General features: G+C 41.9%; 1 protein-coding gene across 1 annotated transcript in view; it reads right to left on the reverse strand.

Moving 5' to 3' along the window:
• Nucleotides 1-19,089, reverse strand: part of LOC133123293 (protein TANC1-like) — a 70,803-nt gene that overhangs the window by 27,158 nt on the left and 24,556 nt on the right. Inside the window, exons 5-10 of the mRNA XM_061233638.1 lie at nucleotides 16,655-16,886; nucleotides 12,787-12,953; nucleotides 9,250-9,857; nucleotides 5,017-5,125; nucleotides 4,246-4,368; nucleotides 390-626 (exon numbers count right to left, since the gene is read on the reverse strand). Coding sequence (XP_061089622.1) covers nucleotides 390-626; nucleotides 4,246-4,368; nucleotides 5,017-5,125; nucleotides 9,250-9,857; nucleotides 12,787-12,953; nucleotides 16,655-16,886 — 1,476 coding nt within the window. The remainder of the gene's footprint in view (nucleotides 1-389; nucleotides 627-4,245; nucleotides 4,369-5,016; nucleotides 5,126-9,249; nucleotides 9,858-12,786; nucleotides 12,954-16,654; nucleotides 16,887-19,089) is intronic.

The raw sequence follows: 19,089 nt of genomic DNA on the forward strand, positions 1-19,089 counted from the left end.
ACTGTAATGTAACTGTGATGTTAGAGAGGTCATGAGGAGGGGCCGACTGTAAAGAACGGAAATGTAAGAAATGTTATGCGGTAGGACCAATCTTAAATAACTGTAATGTTACTGTAATGTGAGAAATGTCATGTGGTGGGACCGACCTGAACAAAATGTCATGTAACTGTAATGTGAGAGAGGTCATGAGGTGTGACCAACCTTAAAATAACTGTAATGTAACTGTAATGTGAGAGAGGTCATGCGGTGTGACCAACCTCAAATAACTGTAATGTGAGAAACATCATGCGGTGGGACCGACCTTAAATAACTGTAATGTGAGACACGTCATGCGGTGTGACCGACCTTAAATAACTGTAATGTGAGACACATCATGCGGTGTGACCGACCTTGGCTCCCTTCTTGCACAGCAGGCCGAGGAGGCCGAGGTGCCCAGCTGCGGCAGCGAAGCAGAGCGGGGTCATCCCATGTTCCGACGCCCCCTCTATGGCTGCCCCAAAGTCCAGCAGCAGAGCCGCCATCTCCTGGTGGCCCAGGTGGGCCTGCACGGACAGCACCGGTGCGTTGCTGAGGGCCTCTGTGCGGTAGTTTGCACTCGCGCCAGCCAGCAGCAACAGACGACTCACCTGGGATGGAGATTACATCACTTCAAGGGCAGCCTGTAGACTAGTGACTAAGGTACATGACTGGTATCCGGAAGGTTGGTGGTCAGGCCACGATAAGATCCACATAGCTGTTGAGCAAGGTCTTTAACCCCACATTGCTCCAGGGGGAATCTTATCAACTGTAAGTCACTTCGGATAAAAGTGTTAGCTAGATAACAAATTATTTTTATTATTATTATTATTATTACCTCAGGAATAATCGACTTTGGCGGATCTAAATGCAGCCCTGGTTTTCTTTTCTCCCAGGTAATTAATGCTACTGATTTTCCAGACTGTCTTCATGCCCAACTCTCAGGTAAAGGGAAGGTGGAAAGCCAGCAGTTCTTGGCCCTCAAAGTTGGTGATCCCAGCATTGCATCATTCCCTCTATTTCCCTCAAAGCCTTAAAGGATTTATTATTATTATTTAGTAAATCTACAATTACACATGTAGTGTGTTCTACATTATTAAGTATTACAATGACAAATGTTCTTAAGGTTACCCCTCTAATCCTCTGGACCAAGGTCTTTCCAATGCAGAATCCTATCCTGAACACACAAAAATTTATATCATATCAGACATACAGGGTATCTACAGTAAAGTAAAGTACAGTAAAGTTTGAAATTGCCCCAATCAACTGCATTAAAGTGCAAAACAAACACACAAGAACAAAACTTCCAGATCATGCAATGATAAACCCAAACTAAATGGCTGACAGCAGCATGGGATACGACAACCGGGGAGACAGTTGCAGATGTTAATCAAGAGTTTGGCTGTTATAAAAGTGACCCTCCTGCCCTTTATCATAGCCTCCCTCTCTAGAGGTCAGTGCATCTCCCCATATCTTGCGCAAACATTCGCCCGGGACTGTGTCCTTCCCTTTCACCTGACTTGACATTTTCTGCACTACATCAGCAGACTGCCACGCAACACCTGGGTGTGACCGCCTGGGGAGGAATTTGGGAAATGATGTGAACCAGGGGGCTCCTTTCTCCTGGTCTAAATGATAATGCTATATTGCACTCATGGACCCTGGTCTGTTTGGACCCAGAGCTTGATCACCCCCTAAGCTCCCTTCCCCAGCTGAATAATATATGGCAAGAGTCCTGTGTGTGTTTTTTCTACTTATATGTGCCTGGGTATAAAGATGGTTGAAAACTAAACTGTTTCACAGAACTACAAATGCTTGCACTTCTCTTCATGATCATGTAATAAAGCTTGACCAAGATTGAAGTTTGCGTAGGCCTGAATTATTCTGAACTGAATTATCCCTCGACACCGCCTTACTTAAGCTGCTTTCACATGATCAGCGTCAAACTTTATGTTCAACACCAAGTAAGGCCTTGACTACACATGAGAAGTATCGAGAGCTGCCAGTTGTTGAAACTTGTCATCATCCATCCAGGAAGCCATTAAACTGTAACAAACCACAACGATATGTGATAGTAGTAGGTTGTCTGTGGTTATAAAAGGCTAAATTGTGTACTCATTTTGTGAAAACTATAATATTGAGTTTATTAAATGTAAAAAAACTAACTGGGCTAACTCTGTGTTGTCTGTGTTGCTAGGTGGCGTGTACCTGCTTCATACAAAGTTGTGATGTGACTGGACACACTAGGAAAGCTTCAAGCGTGAAACTTTAAACAATCCGAACCTGGATAACGCTCAACTTGGCTTTATTTTGAGCTGTGCACCACGCCAGGCTTAGTGTTGCTGCAAAGTCAGACTTTAACGTCCCTCCATAGGAACTGAATGGTTTGACGCGTGAAGCGTTTTCACACCGAACTGAATGAGGCTCATACAGCCATAAGTTTCCATCAGACCCAGGTCTTACTGTCAGTACATCCTGTTTCCTGTCTGCAGTGAGTCGAGCCCTCTCTGAGCCACTCCCGTGCTGACGCGAGGCCAGCTCTGAGATGTGCCATACATTCACCAACAGGGTGTAAGACAGAGTCTGCTGGGAGCAGGGGAGAGATTGCGCTGTCAGGCAGAGCACAGCCACCCTCTTTACTGCTGCAGTGAGGACGGCCAGACAGATCCGTCTCTGCCGCAGTGATAAATCGAGGCGCTGTTTAGGAACGGCGTTCAGGCAGAACAAGGAATATTTCAGGATAAAACGCTGGATAAATAGGCAGCGATCTGTTTCCAGATATCAGTCTGACTGTAAATTCCGATAGGAATATATCCAATGAATATGGCCAAAGCCATCACAGCATGCTATTTGGTACCTTTTCTTTTGACGAGCTTGAAATTATGGCTTGAAGCACTTTGATGTGTCACACAAAATCATAATGGCTAGTTCTGTTTGTTGTAATTTCACCCATTGACATATTTGTGCAAGCACTTGTTTATTTTGAATTGACCAGACATTACATAATTAACCTCCAGTGGCACCTTACCCCCACGTTTAGAACTGCCCAAACTTCCTCAACACAATATTGTTGCTCAAAACAGAAATTGAGCTGATATACAGTAGTCTTTTAACATCACAACAATATCAGGAAGCTCTGTGAGAACAACTGGGGCATTTGGGTGCCCCTCCATCTTTCCTGACTGAAATGAAAAAAAGCTATTTCTCTTCCTCTCAAAGCAAGAACTTTGCTTGTTCAGGGAAGTGAAGTGCCAAACATCACAGAAAACTAAACAAAGGCCACAGGGACGACAAGGATGCCGTCAAAGCACATCAGATGATACAGGAGGTAACATCACCCTGACAATGTTAGAAAAACCTTAACAACTAGAACATTCCACACAAGTCAAATCCTAATGTCAATATGCTGGGAACCTCTTGTAAAGTTATAATGTGTGAACAGCACTTTAGGATAATTCTAACCACTAAAAGGGAAATGACTGGCTCTTCAGTTAAAATGACTCAATGGTACTAATTACTCAACTGTCCTTGGATGTTTATTCACATGCGTGCATGCTGTGCCAGAATCAGTATAATTCAACAATAAAAAACCAGCTCAATTACTCAGATGAATCATTTTGATTATTAAATCATCACCAAATCATCTAACCAACCATCTAGTAAAATGGCCTTGTGTTTTTGAACGCAGCAAGGATGAAAAAGAATATGAGATGAGTGTTTCCTTGCAACCTGAACAATATTTCCACCAATTTTAACTAACATTTTATTTTTATCAGGAATGGCTTGACATCATAAAGTAGAGATTGCCGGAACAGCTAATAGTTCTCAGGAAGATCCCACCATTCACAGTGAAGAGACAAGGTCACAGCACATAAATGGAGATCACATTTCTGTTCACACATCAGGTCCTAATACTTGTAAATGCAAATGCGCACACAAACCAGACTTGGGTCATATACGTAATTGCTTTGGATTCAAATACTTTTCTAAGCTTTTCTGAGCTTAGATGGTGAATTGGAACTTATGAAATATGCGTACAATGAAATACGTACAAATCCCACCTTTTGGTCCGCTTGGTTGGCTCAATTGCACCAGGCAAGATGAAGCAAATACAGAAAAGTATGAGAATCCAAAACAATGACTTATTTGACCCAGATCTGATATAAACAAAGCAGTTATGGATCAATTACGGCAGAAAGTTTTTTCCCCACCTCACACGAGGGCCCTCACCTTGATGTTGGGCGTGTACAGGTTCCTCAGGGAGGCCAGGGCAGCCGACAGTCCATCAGTGCTGGAGCTGATCCACAGAGCCTGCAGAATGCTGGAGGACACACCCGTCTTCTTACTCTGACCCTGAGAACAAACACCAAAGATCTATTACCTGCTGTAAAACCCAGCTATGCCAGCTTGACCAGCTTGAAAATTATCCTTGAGATGTGCCTAGAACTTGATTGTCCACCTGTGGCGAATTGAATCGATTGAACATAGTTTAGAAAGGCACATGCCTGTGTATATAAGGTTCCACAATTCACACTGCATGTCTAGACAAATACCAAGCCATGAAGTCCAAGGAATTCTCTGTAGATCTAAATAAAATTGTGATTTTTGCAACCCAATATGTGCTCAAACATGTTTTTTCACACATGCACATACCCTCCACTTACACTGCCATTTAGGGGAATGTTGCATATGACATATATCTTATATTGCCTAAATTTCATGTTACGTACTGTAGAATTGCCCTGCCACAAAATACAGGGCTACTGCAAAACACTTTACTTTTTTATTAGCCTTTTTCCTCCATTTACTTCGGAATTCAAAATGTGTGTGTCACTGCAACTTCCTCCATCAATTTCCTCCATCAATTCTGGAAGCATGCACTCTCCTGTAAAATTGTAGCTTTGTGGATGCCTGCAATCTGATGCAGTTGACACAAAGCAAAAAACAGTGGAGCTGAATTGAATTGAACTGGATTATCAGTGAGCCATGTGTTTTCAGCACCTTGAAAATGTGAGCTTTCAGGATATGATGGCCAAGTTCCATGGTCTGTTGGCGGTTCAACTTCCCCTCTCTCCGGGACAGCATGAAGGCCATGACAGCATGACCGCTCCTGTGGAGTCAAATATTTGTAACAAACTGGGAAAGTGAATACATAACAGCCTCACAGTAGCCTAGTCATTATCTCAAGCTAAAAACACAAAGACAGCGCAATAATGAAATACACGAGCCATACAAGGCCTTTCTTTGTACAACGCATTTAAAAACATTTTATATACACTCAGTGAGCACTTTATTAGGTATTTATTTAGGGTATTTTCTGGGGCTGTAGCCTATGCACTTAGAGGTTTACCACGTTGTGTGTTCAGAGATGTTCTTCTGCATACCACTGTTGTAATGTCTGGTTATTTTGCGTTGCGGTCACCTTCCTCTTTTGAGCAGTCTCGCCCTTCTTCTCTGACCTCTCTCATTAACTACACGATTCTGCCCGCAGAACTGCTGCTCATTGGATGTTTCCCAGGAGATGAACAGTTTCTGAAATACTCAAGAGATACTCAAACCACCGTCTGGCACCAACAATCATTCCATGGTCAAAGTCACTTAGATCACATTTCTTCCCCATTCTAACAATTGCTCTGAAAAAAAAGAGCTGAACCTCTTGACCATGTCTGCATGCTCTAATGCATTTAGTTCAATGCTGTATAATTGGTTGATTAAATATTTGCATTAATAAGCTGGCGTACAGGTCTACCTAATAAAGTAATCACTGAGTGTATATAAATCATTCTAATGTTTATATATAATTTCTTATATATAAATCATGCACTTGTCCATAAACTGAATGACCTTAAACAAGATCTTGCTTTAGTGCTTGTTGTCTTTCCCTGTGTTTATTTAGACACAATGACTATAGATATTCTTCACTAATTCACTCAAAGCATGCTGTCAGCTGAACGCATTCAGGTTGACTACTGTACATTTATTTTTACAGGTTGGCTGTCTCTCCGCTGATGATACCTCATTTAAACTGCCTCCGCACACCAACAAGTATCAGAGAAAAAGGCTGAACACAGGTCTTGGGAGAGCGCTGGTATAGTGGTTTCCTTTAGTGTTAATTAACAGAAAACTTAATTAAAAGTCCATGCATGGACGACCCCTGCTTTTTTTTTTTCTCTGAGAAGATGCTTCTGTTAAAACATGCGTTTACTTTTCTCCTTTTTAAAGACAATAACAAGGTTTTTTTCCAATTCATTTCTTTCATTCATGTGACTGTTTGTTTTTCTGCTAGGTTGGGAACAACACCCTGAAACAGGGTCATTCGCTCCTGCAAACCAGACAAACCAGGTGCGGAGAGGTGAATCACTTCCTTATTTTGACAGCCATTCTGTCTTCCAAGAGCACACAAACTTGAATGAGTTTATAATGAGCGCTGAATCTCAGTTATGCACAGAATATATTGGAACAATATTTATTGCAGTCTCTTTTTGAAATCCCTTTGAACTCAAATAAAGTACACAGATTTCCTGTTAATATTTCAGTTAAATATGCATAAATATTTAACAATAATTCTCAATACTGTTTAAAAGACATTAAACAAACCCTGTAAGTGTTTCCATCTATTTATACTCAAGAACCAATTGTGAAAAATAATTTTTCCAGTTGTTTTCATGTAATGCATAAAAAGCAAACCTAGAAGTTTGTCAGTATAAATAGCCTGATAACATCTCCATGTCTTTTTTTCTATGCTGAAAGCCTACTTCTGATGATTAAATTCATTATTTTATGGATGACTGTTCAGGGGCAAGACCATTTATATTGTGGGGTGTTGTGGAAGGGTTTACACAACAGAGCTCCGCAGACAATATTTGTGGTGTCAGTTTAGCTGTAATGTGCAATAGCCTACTTACAGACACTTCAGCATTCTCTCTTTTGGAGCATCATGACACAAAGCCGTGACAGCTAAGGAACTGCAGATTTCTATTCAATTAGTCTCTGAGTGTTGTTTATGGAAAGTCATGCAAACAGCCAGCCTGAATGGGCTCAGGGAAATCAATTTCACTGAACATTGCTCGGTTTCCCCGGGTGCTAAGCCTATCCTTTCTGATCCGTCCAAAGACGAACAGACAGGTACTGGTCCCAGGAGGCTTTGCAGCAATCATTGTGCTCCTGCCAAATCACGGTTCTGTCCGTCCGTCCAGATTCCCTCCAGAATGGAGGACAAAAGGGCTTGTCTTCTTCAGTTTTTGAAACAGGAGGAAATGTGTCCTGAGGAAATGGAACAACCTCTTTACTCTATTCCCAGGAGGAACGGTGTGAAACAGAGTGACTCGAAACAAATAATTGTACCACACACTCCCCAAAACTCCGTAATTCAATAATTAACATCAATTAAATAAGAGCTGAACCAGTAAGAAGCTGTCACAACAGTTTCTATGCTTTTCTCCCATTTGCTGAATAAGTTTGAGAGCTAATCGCCTTACAATTTTCTTTGTATGCTCTTAACATGTTAATTTTAAAATGCCATCACGGAAAGCTTGCTTGCTTCTTTTCCTTGTTTATTTTGCGGCAGAAGAATTTCAAGCTGTCTAAGCTCTCCCTGGAGCTACAGTCCATAAAGATTAAAACAGGAAATCAATGGCAAATACTCCAGTTCCCTAACAATGCTGTTATTCCTCACAGACCGGAATATAAACAGCTGATGTGTTCCCACCATCTTATCTCTCCGTAGAATCTCTCAGGGTGAAGGACAGAGGGGCCAGCTCTACAGCTTGCATTCAGAAATCCCACGCTACCCATCTGTCACTGGAGCGCTGCGAGAGCACTGAAGCAGAGCTGGCCTTGACTCTTTCTGCTCAGAACCCATAAGTCCTCATTCAGTTTCTTTTGAAATGCTATAAAAACAAGATGGCACTGTACGGGCTGGTTTCACTGACAAAGATTAACCTTAATCCTGGACTAAATTCAGTTTTGTATGGAGGACCTCCATACAAAAGAGAGGAGAACTGAGAAGCAAGAGTGCAGATCTTTCATTGTTTTTATGCTCGTACTAAGGACAGTGATTTCACTCCATATTCTTCTGGTTGCAAAACCATTAGCTCCTTCCTATGATTATCTGTTGCTAATGAGAGATCTGTTATCAGTTGTCTCCGCTCTGATTAGTGCCAGATCTCCTGTTGTACTTTGTGGCCCAAAGCTTAGAAAACACTGTAGTTAGTGCCTCAAGGGTGAACAGAACCCAGGGGTGCACGTGCAGCAGGTGCGGAGTGGCGAGTTGGAATCTCCAGGCGAGTAAGAGGCAAGGGCTCAAATCCCACCTCAGACTCAGGCAAATGAACTTGTTACATTGGTGTTTTTTGACCTGGATCAGGGCCGAAAGAAAGGTGGTTGCTCCAGAGTTTAAAATGAAGGGGGACAACACTCTCTGGTGATGCAGCCGTTCCTTTTAGCTGACTGGCAATGCATTTGGCTTTGGACTCTAGTGAGAAGCGCAAGTTTCCAAGTGAGAAGCCAGGGTTCAAATTCCATCTCTATCTGTCTTCCATCTCTAACTCATGACATGCACTAGCTGCAGAGGTCCTTTCTTTGCACAGGCACAGGTGCATCAACAATAACCCTAGAGGCCCAACAGTAGATTCCAAAATGGGGGCGAGGTAAGGGGAAAAAGATAAGTTACATGAAATAACACTGTCTGGGATGAGAAAGGGTGCAGTCTCTACGGGGCAGATTCTTGAGCAACATGCAAATCCTCCCGCATTAGGTCTCAATCTCCACCCGAGAGCTCTCTGATCAGTGTTCCCTTCTCTATCTTTGCTTTCTCCTTGTCTGAATAAAGCAGACATGACAAGGAGTGCGAGTCAGCCTCTTCAATGTCAGTCCCAAGTTACCTCACTGGAAGCACACTAGAATTTTGATCCTGGAAATGCTACACTGCAAAAATAGCTGTCTTAACAAGCATATTTGTCTTGCAATAAGAATTAAGATCTTATTTTTTTGTCTCAAAATATTAGCTTGTTTTAAGTTACTGTTTGACAAGCGATATTTTCTCACCCCATTGAATCAAACCTTCTCACCTTTGGCAGTTTTTTTTTCTCATTATGCAAAAGAGTAATAGAAATACGATTTTCAGTTTATATATAAGAATAAGATACTTGTTAAGACTGACTTATTTTTTGTCTCTGCAGTGTATTTTACCGGTACTTCCTCTGGGACTGCAGTGGGAACACCGAGGAGGCTCACCTGGGGTCACAGAGGAAGTCTGTGCTCTCGCCGTCCGCCCTCCACACCAGCCACTCGCGGAAGGAGGGGTGGCAGAACATGCGGCTGTCATCCCGCCGCTGTATCAGGAAGTAGGAGAGCGTCTCCATCCGCTGCTGGAAGTCCTCCCACTCCAGCTTGCCCTTCACACTCCCCGCGTTGACGGCCTGGTAGAGCTGCTCGTCCGTCAGCGGGTGCAGCGACGCCAGCGCCACGTTGAGGATGGGCGCCACATGCTCGAAGGAGGAGTCAGTTGAAAACTTAACGCTGCTCTGAAGCAGGTAGAGCTCAGCCACCGAGACAGGCAACTCCTTGTAGCTGTCGCTCTCCATGACCAGCTGACCCTTCTCAAACAGGTCCAGGGTCAGCTTCAGGTACAGGTAGGACCCCAGGCTGTGCGCCACCAGATGGCTGCTCAGCTTGCAGACATCGGTGTCGTCGGCCTTGCCGTTGAGGGAGATGTTGGATGTTATCTCCTTACTGTTGTTAACTCGATGCAGGACGTAGGCTTTCAGGTCGTTCTCAATCTCCTGGTTGTCTGAGAAGTCGTCTAGCGATATCTTGGAAAACGGCAGCTGGTCGGTCATCTCCTGTGAGAGAAGGTCAATCCCAGTGTCAAGGAAGAATTCATTGCATGTCTACTTGTGAACACAGCAAGCAATTAGCGCAGGGTTTACTGACTGTATTAAAAGCTATTTATGTTTTGTTATGTTTTTTTAATGAATAAAACATTAAAGATTGTACTAGTTAAGTACAATGAGATACAATACAACACATTTGCAGCCCTGCTGTAAAAGTAATTAAAGAAGAATGAACCATGAGCCATGGGCATGGTGTTTCAGCCTGAGCTATGCTATGACTGCAACTGCGGAACACAACTGCCTTTGTACTGCACGGGAAAAATAATTTTAAGTCAGGTTTCCTCAGGTGACCTTTGTTCCTCCCAACATCATGGCAAGCACCCAAAGGCTGCTAATTCTTCAGTGAGAAATATGCTGCTGCTATGATCAATGCTCATTCTCCTGTACTGTCTGACCTATGGTTTGGAAGCAAAGCACCGGTTTATGGAAGAGTATAAAGCAGCAGAAGCAGTGGAACCTGGTAACACACACAGGCACACTGGTAACTGAACAGGTCCATGCAGAAATCCATATTGGGGAGAAGAATGCAACAATACCTCCATACTAAAATTCTCTAAAACATGCTTTATTACAAAACTAAATTGATCACAAGGCATAACTTCCTATATTCTGGTTATTTCATCCTGTACCTTTCTTTCACTGCTCGAAAGGCCTTCTTCAACACTCCTGAGACAACACAGTGGTGTTTTACAAACAATGGTTTCAGATACCAGAATGCTGAGCTGTGTCTACAGGGACTCTCCACCATCGACACCACACTTTTCACATAGAGCCTGGCCACAGCTCTGTGCTCAGGGGGCCCACAGATCGATACACTATAAGCCTTCAACCCCCACTACAGTGCAGGTGTAAAAAACAGGGAATACTGTGACTGAGGGATAATTCCTTCATCTAAGCACCTCAGCTAAGAGAGAGAGGAAAAATACAGAGAAACAAAGGAGCGAGCAGCACAGCTTCACCCCTCCCCCTACACATAATATAGGAACCTCTCTTGGTTAGTCAAGAGAAATTATCATCTCTGTTCCTACTTCAACAAGGATGAATACATGTGTGCCGAAAGCAGGAATGCACAGTTTCAATCTATAATCTTAAAATCTATTGCATTGTTAGAAACGATTTTTTTTAATGGTGGCTCAACATAGCAAACAAATCAAATGTGCCACCAGCTGCAGACCCCTGTCCGAGTCCACAGTGTGTTACCACTGAATGCCTCAAAAAATTGATCAGCCCTAATGCTACCATCAGCCTGGTCCGCATCAAGGTGTATCAGCACAGATCTTTGACAACATGCTACAGCCCTGTATATGGCTTTTGTACTCCACTACTGGACAGATTGTTTAAGATTCAAACTTTTGTTCAAGGGTTTAATTCATAATCTTAGAGTAGTGTTCTGTAAAGTATATTGGCACATTTTCAGAGGCAATAGGCTATACTTATTTAGCACTTTCCTAAAGCATGCTTTATTTCCAACATGTCTATGTGTCTTATTTGTGAACACATATCATGTATCACTCTTTCAACATAGCTTGTCCACAAACTGTGTCAGTACGAAGACACTTTTTAAACTAGTATGATTAATTGATAAATCATGCATTAGAGTGTAGAGCGTATATTTCTATAGTCTAATTCATACAGGCCTACTGTATGTCACTCTGGATAAATGTGTGCTAAGAAACACATACAGTGCAGTCCATTAGTAATTGAACAGTAGTACAATTTCAGTTTTTTTGTGTCTTTACTCCAGCACATTGGATTTGAAATGACAATGAAAATGAGGTTAAAGTGCAGACTGTACCCTTTAATTTGAGCATATTTACATCCATATCAGGCGAATCACATTCCTTTATATAAATAGTCCCCCCCATTTTAGGGGACCAAAAGTAATTGGAAGGTTGGCTTCTCAGCTGCTTCTAAATAGTTTTAGTATTCAATTGGTTCCTTTGTGCAGGTATGAGGAAGTATCAAGTATCAAGACTTGACTCTAAGCTTTTGATTTCCTTTGGAGTCTGTTATTGGTGTTTGTCAACATGAGGACCAGAGTTGTGCCAGTGAAAGTCAAGGAGGCCATTACGTGACTGAGAAATAAGAAGAAAAAAAAACAGTCAGAGACATTGGCCATATGTCAGTGTGTCACTGCTATTCCTGTTGTTATTCTTGTCTGTATCCTTATGCCACTGCTCCTCCTGCTGTTATGTGTGTCTGTCTCCTCATGCCACTACTATTCCTGCTGTTCTTGTGGTCTGCTTCCCACGTTCACTGCTATTCCTGCTGTCCTGGGTATCAGTCTCCTTATGTCACTTCTATGCCTGCTGTTCTTGTAGCCAAACAATAGGCTGGCCTGTGATCAATAAAATATAAGGTTATTCTTACAGTATGTCACTGCTATTCCTGTTGTTCTTCTTGTCTGTATCCTAATGCCACGACTAGTCTTACTTTTCTGGGTGTCTGCCTCCTTATCTCACTGCTATTCCTGCTTTTCTTGTTATCTGGTTCCTCAGGTCACTGCTATTCCTTTTGTTCTGGGTATCTGCTTCACCGCTATTTCTGTTGTTGTTTCTCTCTCTGCTATGGGAACTACAGTCGGGTCCTTGGTGTTCTTGCTGGCTTTATACCCTGTCTGGCAGTAATTGATAGAAATTATACTATGTAGAAAATTCTGTTCAGTAGCTGCGCTGATATAAAATCATGAGTTGAAAAAACATTGTTTTTGACATTAATCTGTATATTTAGCATCGCATTAAAACAAGATTTTTGCATTAAACAAAAACAACTTTTCAAATAGAACTTGATAAAAATGGTAACTAATCCAAATAAAGCATTTAGTATATTGTTGGCCAGTGCCATGCATGCATCAGCAGTGTGCTAAAGTGGCTCTCACCATAAGATTGACCCGCACTGTGACAATCAGTTTCAGCCAGATGGGAAACTTGGAGATGATTTTGGAGATGAAGGAGGTAATGGTGTCCCCATAGTCTGGCTTATGGAATTCTGCCTCGTTCAGCCCGTCAATCAGAATGATGTGGTCTTCTTCTGGAATCTTCCCCTCTGGAAGTTCCAGAAAAACAGAGGAGGAATCGCTTGTGAGGGCAAGACACTTAACATGGAGCAGTCCATGGTTTGTGGTTCAAGTTTAGCATTCTATCTCTTTACTGTAGCACATCTTAAGGTTCACCATCAGCAGGAAACATGGTAAAACATGCACTTTATTAGCTAGACCTGTACAGCAGCTTGTTAATGCAAATATTTAATCAGCCAACCATTTCACAACAATTAAATGCAATTACATGGTGCCAGTCAGGGTGGTTTGAGTATCTCAGAAACTGTTGATGTCCTGGGATTTTAACGTAACAGTCTCTAGAGTTTGCAGAGAACGCTAAGAAGAAGAAAAAAATAATAATCCAGTGAGCAGCAGTTCTACGGGTAAAAACACATTGTTAATGAGAGAGGTCAGCGTAGAATGGCCAGACTGGTCGAAGCTGACAGGAAGGTGGCACTAACACAAATAATCAAGCATTAGAACCGTGGTATGCAGAAAAGCATCTCTGAACACACAACGCGTCGAACCTCTAAGTGGATAAGCATAGAGCATCTAAAAAATATGTCTAATAAATACCTAATAAGTGCTCGCTGAGTGTATACCATTTCTGATGAATGAAATTCCCATTGAGAATACCTTCACCATACACAGGGACACATGGATAATGCTACAAAATGATTTGAAGCATAAAATAATGTAATAAAATAAAAATTTGCTAAATACTGAACAGTATCGTATAATATATACTGTGATGGATTTTCACCGTTCTGTAATATAGTATATGGAGCACAGTGAAAAATCTACCATGACAGCCTCCCAGCCATCTATGCTGTAATGAATTTATTTAGCTTTATCGGACATCTAAATCAACCTTATAAATCATATCCAGTACCCTTCAAAATCACTGGTATCCTTGATGAAGATATACTAGATACAGCAAAAAATGCTGTATAAAATAAACAATTTCCTAGCAAAATTGGACACAAATGGATCTACCCTCAGGTCAGTGCCCCCAAGTGTACAGAAAAAAACAACAACAACAACAACAACAACAACAACAACAAAAATAGTTAACAAAATTACTCTTTTGCAATGCCCATCTCAGTCATAATTGAAAAATCAGTCTACAAGCAAGGACCAAATGATCAGCTGAAGGACCTTCAAATATTTTGTATGGAGGAATAATCAAAGTTGTGTTATGCTTGCACAAAGTACTGAAAACTAGCATGCCAATAATTCTGAAACTGCACTTTTTGGGAAAGAAAACTATTAGAATAAAAATAAAGGGCACAAAACAAACAAATAATATAATTTCAATTTAGGGGCATCTGGCTTCAGAATGATTAGAAAATAAAATGTAAAGATTTTACTTCAGGAATAAATTGGAAATACTGTTTGTATTCTCAGCAGGAATGTCAATCCAGATTTAAAAACATAGCATATACATAAAAGGCAAAGACAACCCCTCTGAATTATACTTTTAGCAGTCCTCGAATCACAAAGCCTGCCAAGCCCATAAAGCCATCCATCCATGTTTTTAATTTTCCAACAGTAGACACCCCAGCAGTTTTATTCATATCTGCTCTCGTCTTGGCGGCCATTGATTTCAATAAAACAGAAGGGGTAGGCATTTGAAGCGGGTCTATCACATTCCTCCAAGGCTTTCCTGTCCACAGAGCCGTGTATGTCTTTGAGTGCCTACTAACACTTTTACACCCATCCTTCTACATTTCCAATGCAAGATCAAGGGCTTTATGCATCTGGGCCTGTTGTTTATCCTCCACCAAAAGCATTCAGTATTGATTAAATGCATAACATAGAAATGCAGGGCCAAGTATTTGTTTGACAGTAAAACAATCCAAACTGACCTTGCAGTACTCTAGTGTCTGCCATAAAGCATTCATGAGGCACAGCCAGCAATCCAGCAATTGTTAAGAGAAAAATATATTTTACCATGCCAAGTCAATAACTAAGAAAAGAACGATTCTAATCAATAAACAAAGCGCAGGTGATTATGACATGATTATGAGGTTGAAATTGTCATCTTTGTGGGTATTTACATGCATGTTGGTTGAACGTTAGAATTACAACCCTTTTCATACATTGTCCCCCCATTTTGGCGGACCAAAAGTATTTGAACAATTAGCAATTTCTTGGCCATCGTTTTGGCATGATTAGTTCATGCCTAAGAAAGCTAGGTGCACTGTTAAGAAGCAAGAATGCACTGGGGAGTTCAGCAGTAGCAAACCACCTGACAGACCACAAAGACCACTGTAGCGGATGACCAAAGAATACTTTCAATTGTGAAGGATCAACCAATGAACAGATACAAAACACAATCCAGAATGTGGACATAGATAAAAAAAATAAAGACTACACCAGTATAACCTCAAAGGGTTTACTGTAATATGCAAACCACTTGCTAAAACTCATGAACAGATGAGGTGATTATTAACCTTTATCAAAGTGATGGAAACAGAAAAGTGTGGAGGACTAAAATAACTACTTATGAACCAAAGCATACGCAGTGTTAAGGCTTGGGCATGTATATCTGCCACTGGAACTGGCATACATTAGACTAAGCAGGGGACAATCCCCCCTGGAGGGGTTAAGGGCCTTGCTCAAGGGCCCAAAAGCTGCATCGATCTTATCGTGGCAACACCGGGGATTGAACCACCAGCGTTCTGGGACCCAGTCATGGGTGGTAATGATAATGTAATAGAGGATGGCAGCATTGGATGAATCTGGAAGTGTACAGGCAGATTTTGTCTGCTATGCTCAAAGAAATTCTTCCAACCTTATCAAACAGCTCTTCATCCTTCAGCAACACAATAACAATGACCAAACACACTGCCTATGCAACCAAAGCATTCATCATTGTGAAAAAGTAGACTGTTCTTGGCTGGCTAAGTAAATCACCCAACATGAATCCAACTGAACATGCATTTTACTTGCTGAAGACAAAAAGACTGAAGGAAAGGAAAGCAAACAGAATGTAAAGATGGCTACTGTACAGGCCTGGCAGAGCATCACCAGGGAAGATAGCTAGTGTCTGGTGATGTCTATGGGCTGAAGAGTCATGAGGCAGTCATTACATCATCATTACATCATTACACTCAACCATGTACTAAATATGATGACTTTATTTTAGATTATGCAAATTTATCCAATAAATGTATGTATAAAATGGGCAGTGATTCCTATATGGATCACTGGATATGGATGTTTAACCGTAAATGTCCAAATACAAACTTTATTGTACACAAGAATTGGACAGAGAAACTGTTCAGACATTAATGAAGCTTACATTATATTCCACTGTATTGCACACAATTTGTATTATAGTTTTCTTTACTTCAAGAAAAACAGTACCCCTATCTGTAGTAGCTCAGCTTCCTCATACAGTAGATAGTTATGAGAGAAAGAGTTAAATCTGTCCTGCTGGAGAATGCAATTTTAAATAAGCCACTCAGAAATATCATTGTGATGATCCAATTGGACTACATTCCAGGCTCACTGATTAGATAACTAATTAGGTCTGATAGCTTTAATATGAATATTAAACTACTTCATCTTCCAGTCTGGGAAGTGATGAATGGAGCCTTAAAAGCTTGGCTGTCTTTCCAACGGTATCTGAGGATTAGACTGGGAAAAACTGAACGCAGGAATGGGGACAGGAGTGGGGAGTCGCTCTCTCTCGGGCCCTTACCTTTGCGGAGGGTGAGCAGCGGCTCCAACACGCCCCTCCAGAACGCACCGGCGGGGTCCTGCACACACGAGCGCAGACTGAGTGAGCTCTGGAGGTGCGGCTCCTTCAGGAGCAGCTCCCTGTAGGCGGCCAGCTGCCGGGCTCGACAGAGCAGGGCGGCGATGCTGTGCACCAGCTCTGGCACCAGGCAGGTATAGGTGTTGTCTGCCTGACAGTAGTGGTACGCCACCACCTGGCAGAGAGAGGAGACGATGAGCTGAGACTGAGATGGGCACCAGACAGAAACACTGGTCAACAGAAGGAAAAACAGCCTCCTGGGTGGCACAATTAAATGTAAAATAGCCGCCTTACAGCGTAAACATTGCTTGTTGTAGCCTGGTCTGCAGTATTACCAGACTGTGAATGGGAGACTATAATGGGGAGATACAGCCGACTTCACGTGCGCAGGTATCTGAGGAGTGCTTTTGCTCTGCTAATGTCCTCCCCATAGTGGCCCAGGTGGCATTTTGGAGGTTTTGTGAGCACAGTAGGCTAGTGTGAAGCTAGGGCCCATTTAAAGATACACAAGAAAAAGGAGTAAAACTATTAAGGTCCCTCTGCCATATTCCACCCTATGTGTCAACTCCTCAAAGATCAAATAGGGAATTGAAGGTTATTTTTAGGAGCCACATTTCTGTCTGTCTCCCGCTCCTGTCCTTGCACTGTCACCTTGGTTGCTGGAATCGAGCACATGATTCAAGCATGTGAGTCAAGCAGAGGATGTGGACTAACTTCCATGTAACTCGCTCCAGAGCTCTTCGCACTGCTTCATTTTGTCCCTCGCAGGCTGCTTTTAGGAAAATGGAATGATTAACGAGCAGCAGCACGCTAACCAACATTAGACAAATAATCCTCTCAGAGTGCTGAGGAACCGTTTTCTGGGAACGTTTTCTTCGTCCGTGGTCATCAGAGAGGCGGAATGAAAATTTGTGCGTGCTTGGGGGAAGGGGGGAGGGAGGTTGGGCTGGTTTGGTGACCCTGGGGGATCTGCAACAATCTCTGTCCTAATTTTGCTCAAACCTGGAGGAGCTGACACACTTACAGAGGACAGGAGGAGGAGGAGAATGTGAATCAAGTGAAGGGAAACCTGCTTGCTAACAGCACTGCAGGAACATCAAGGAAGCACATGTTTCAGGTCACCAAGTGTGTAAAAACCAAGCATGACTGCAGAAAGATAGAACGTTTAGAAATGAATATGAACACGCTGCACGAGGATGATATCCAAAAAGGATTTAATTTGAAGAATAAATACAACCCAACAAACTGAAGTTTTAGGAGTTTTTGGAAAGGTATACCCTTCAGCAGAAGGTTAATGTTCAGCATTTATGTAATACCATCTAAATTTCTAAACTGACAAGGATAAGTTCTGGCATTTCAAATTAAATTATAACTGGGCAATTTGCTTGAATGATTACAACATTGTCCCTTTTGACAGGCGAGGTTAAGTGTAGTAGGTTGCTTTACATCTTTAGTTTGGATTTTTGGTCCAGCACAGAATTCAGAGGTAAATTGAAGGACAAAACCACAATATGTTTGTCAGCAAATTTGTTTACCACTGTAAAGAGGTAACAGACCAGCCAAGAACTTAATGCAAATGCAATGCAAAATATTGCAAATGTTCTGTCCTGAAGATAATCAATGAAGGACATCCGATGATAATCACAATCAAGCAGATATGGGATTATGATCACAGAAAAACTGAGATGCTCAAAAATTTTAGAATTCCAATTACATTATCACTAAGGCAGATTGAACGTGTGAGAAACACATTCTTCAGATGTCGCTTGTGAGAAATGATGTCTGTTTCACAGGAAATCTGACTGTCGGGAAGGTTTTTGCAATGCACCATGGGTTTCGACCATGCTGACAGGACCAGATGTCCTATACATGATTTGGGAGCTTCTGAATCAGAACGAGCACAGCATTAATTAAAACCTGCTCCGTGCTCTCCTTAGCAGCTCTTCAGCAGTCACTTGTGTGATTGAGAGTAAGCGTAAGGCACTACGGATGAGCGAGTATTGAGCAGAGGTAGACAGCTCCTTCATCAAAGAAGAAGTGATGAGGTGTTGCTCCTTCTCTGGCCATTTCATGAGTGACAGGACAGTTCAATGCAGTGCCTGGTAAGGCTTCCTCGGGTAAGCTCAACAAGAGGACTCAGAAATCCTGCTTGAGGCACCTCTCCACTCCTGGGATTCGTTATGAATTTATATTTTACAAAACTGCAAATGTATCTTACAAAATTTTGATCAGAATTACACAAAGATTCTGATTTATTTGTCACTTTCAACAGAAGCAATTTGCATCTCCCAAGCTGAATTAGAAGAATAGAAGTGTGGTAAATAAGACAATGCCCTGATATTAAGGGGAAGCAGCCAATTGGTTGATTGTTGAGTAAG

This window comes from Conger conger, chromosome 3 (genome assembly GCF_963514075.1).
Source record: "Conger conger chromosome 3, fConCon1.1, whole genome shotgun sequence".
In the NCBI taxonomy this organism is placed as follows: domain Eukaryota; kingdom Metazoa; phylum Chordata; class Actinopteri; order Anguilliformes; family Congridae; genus Conger; species Conger conger.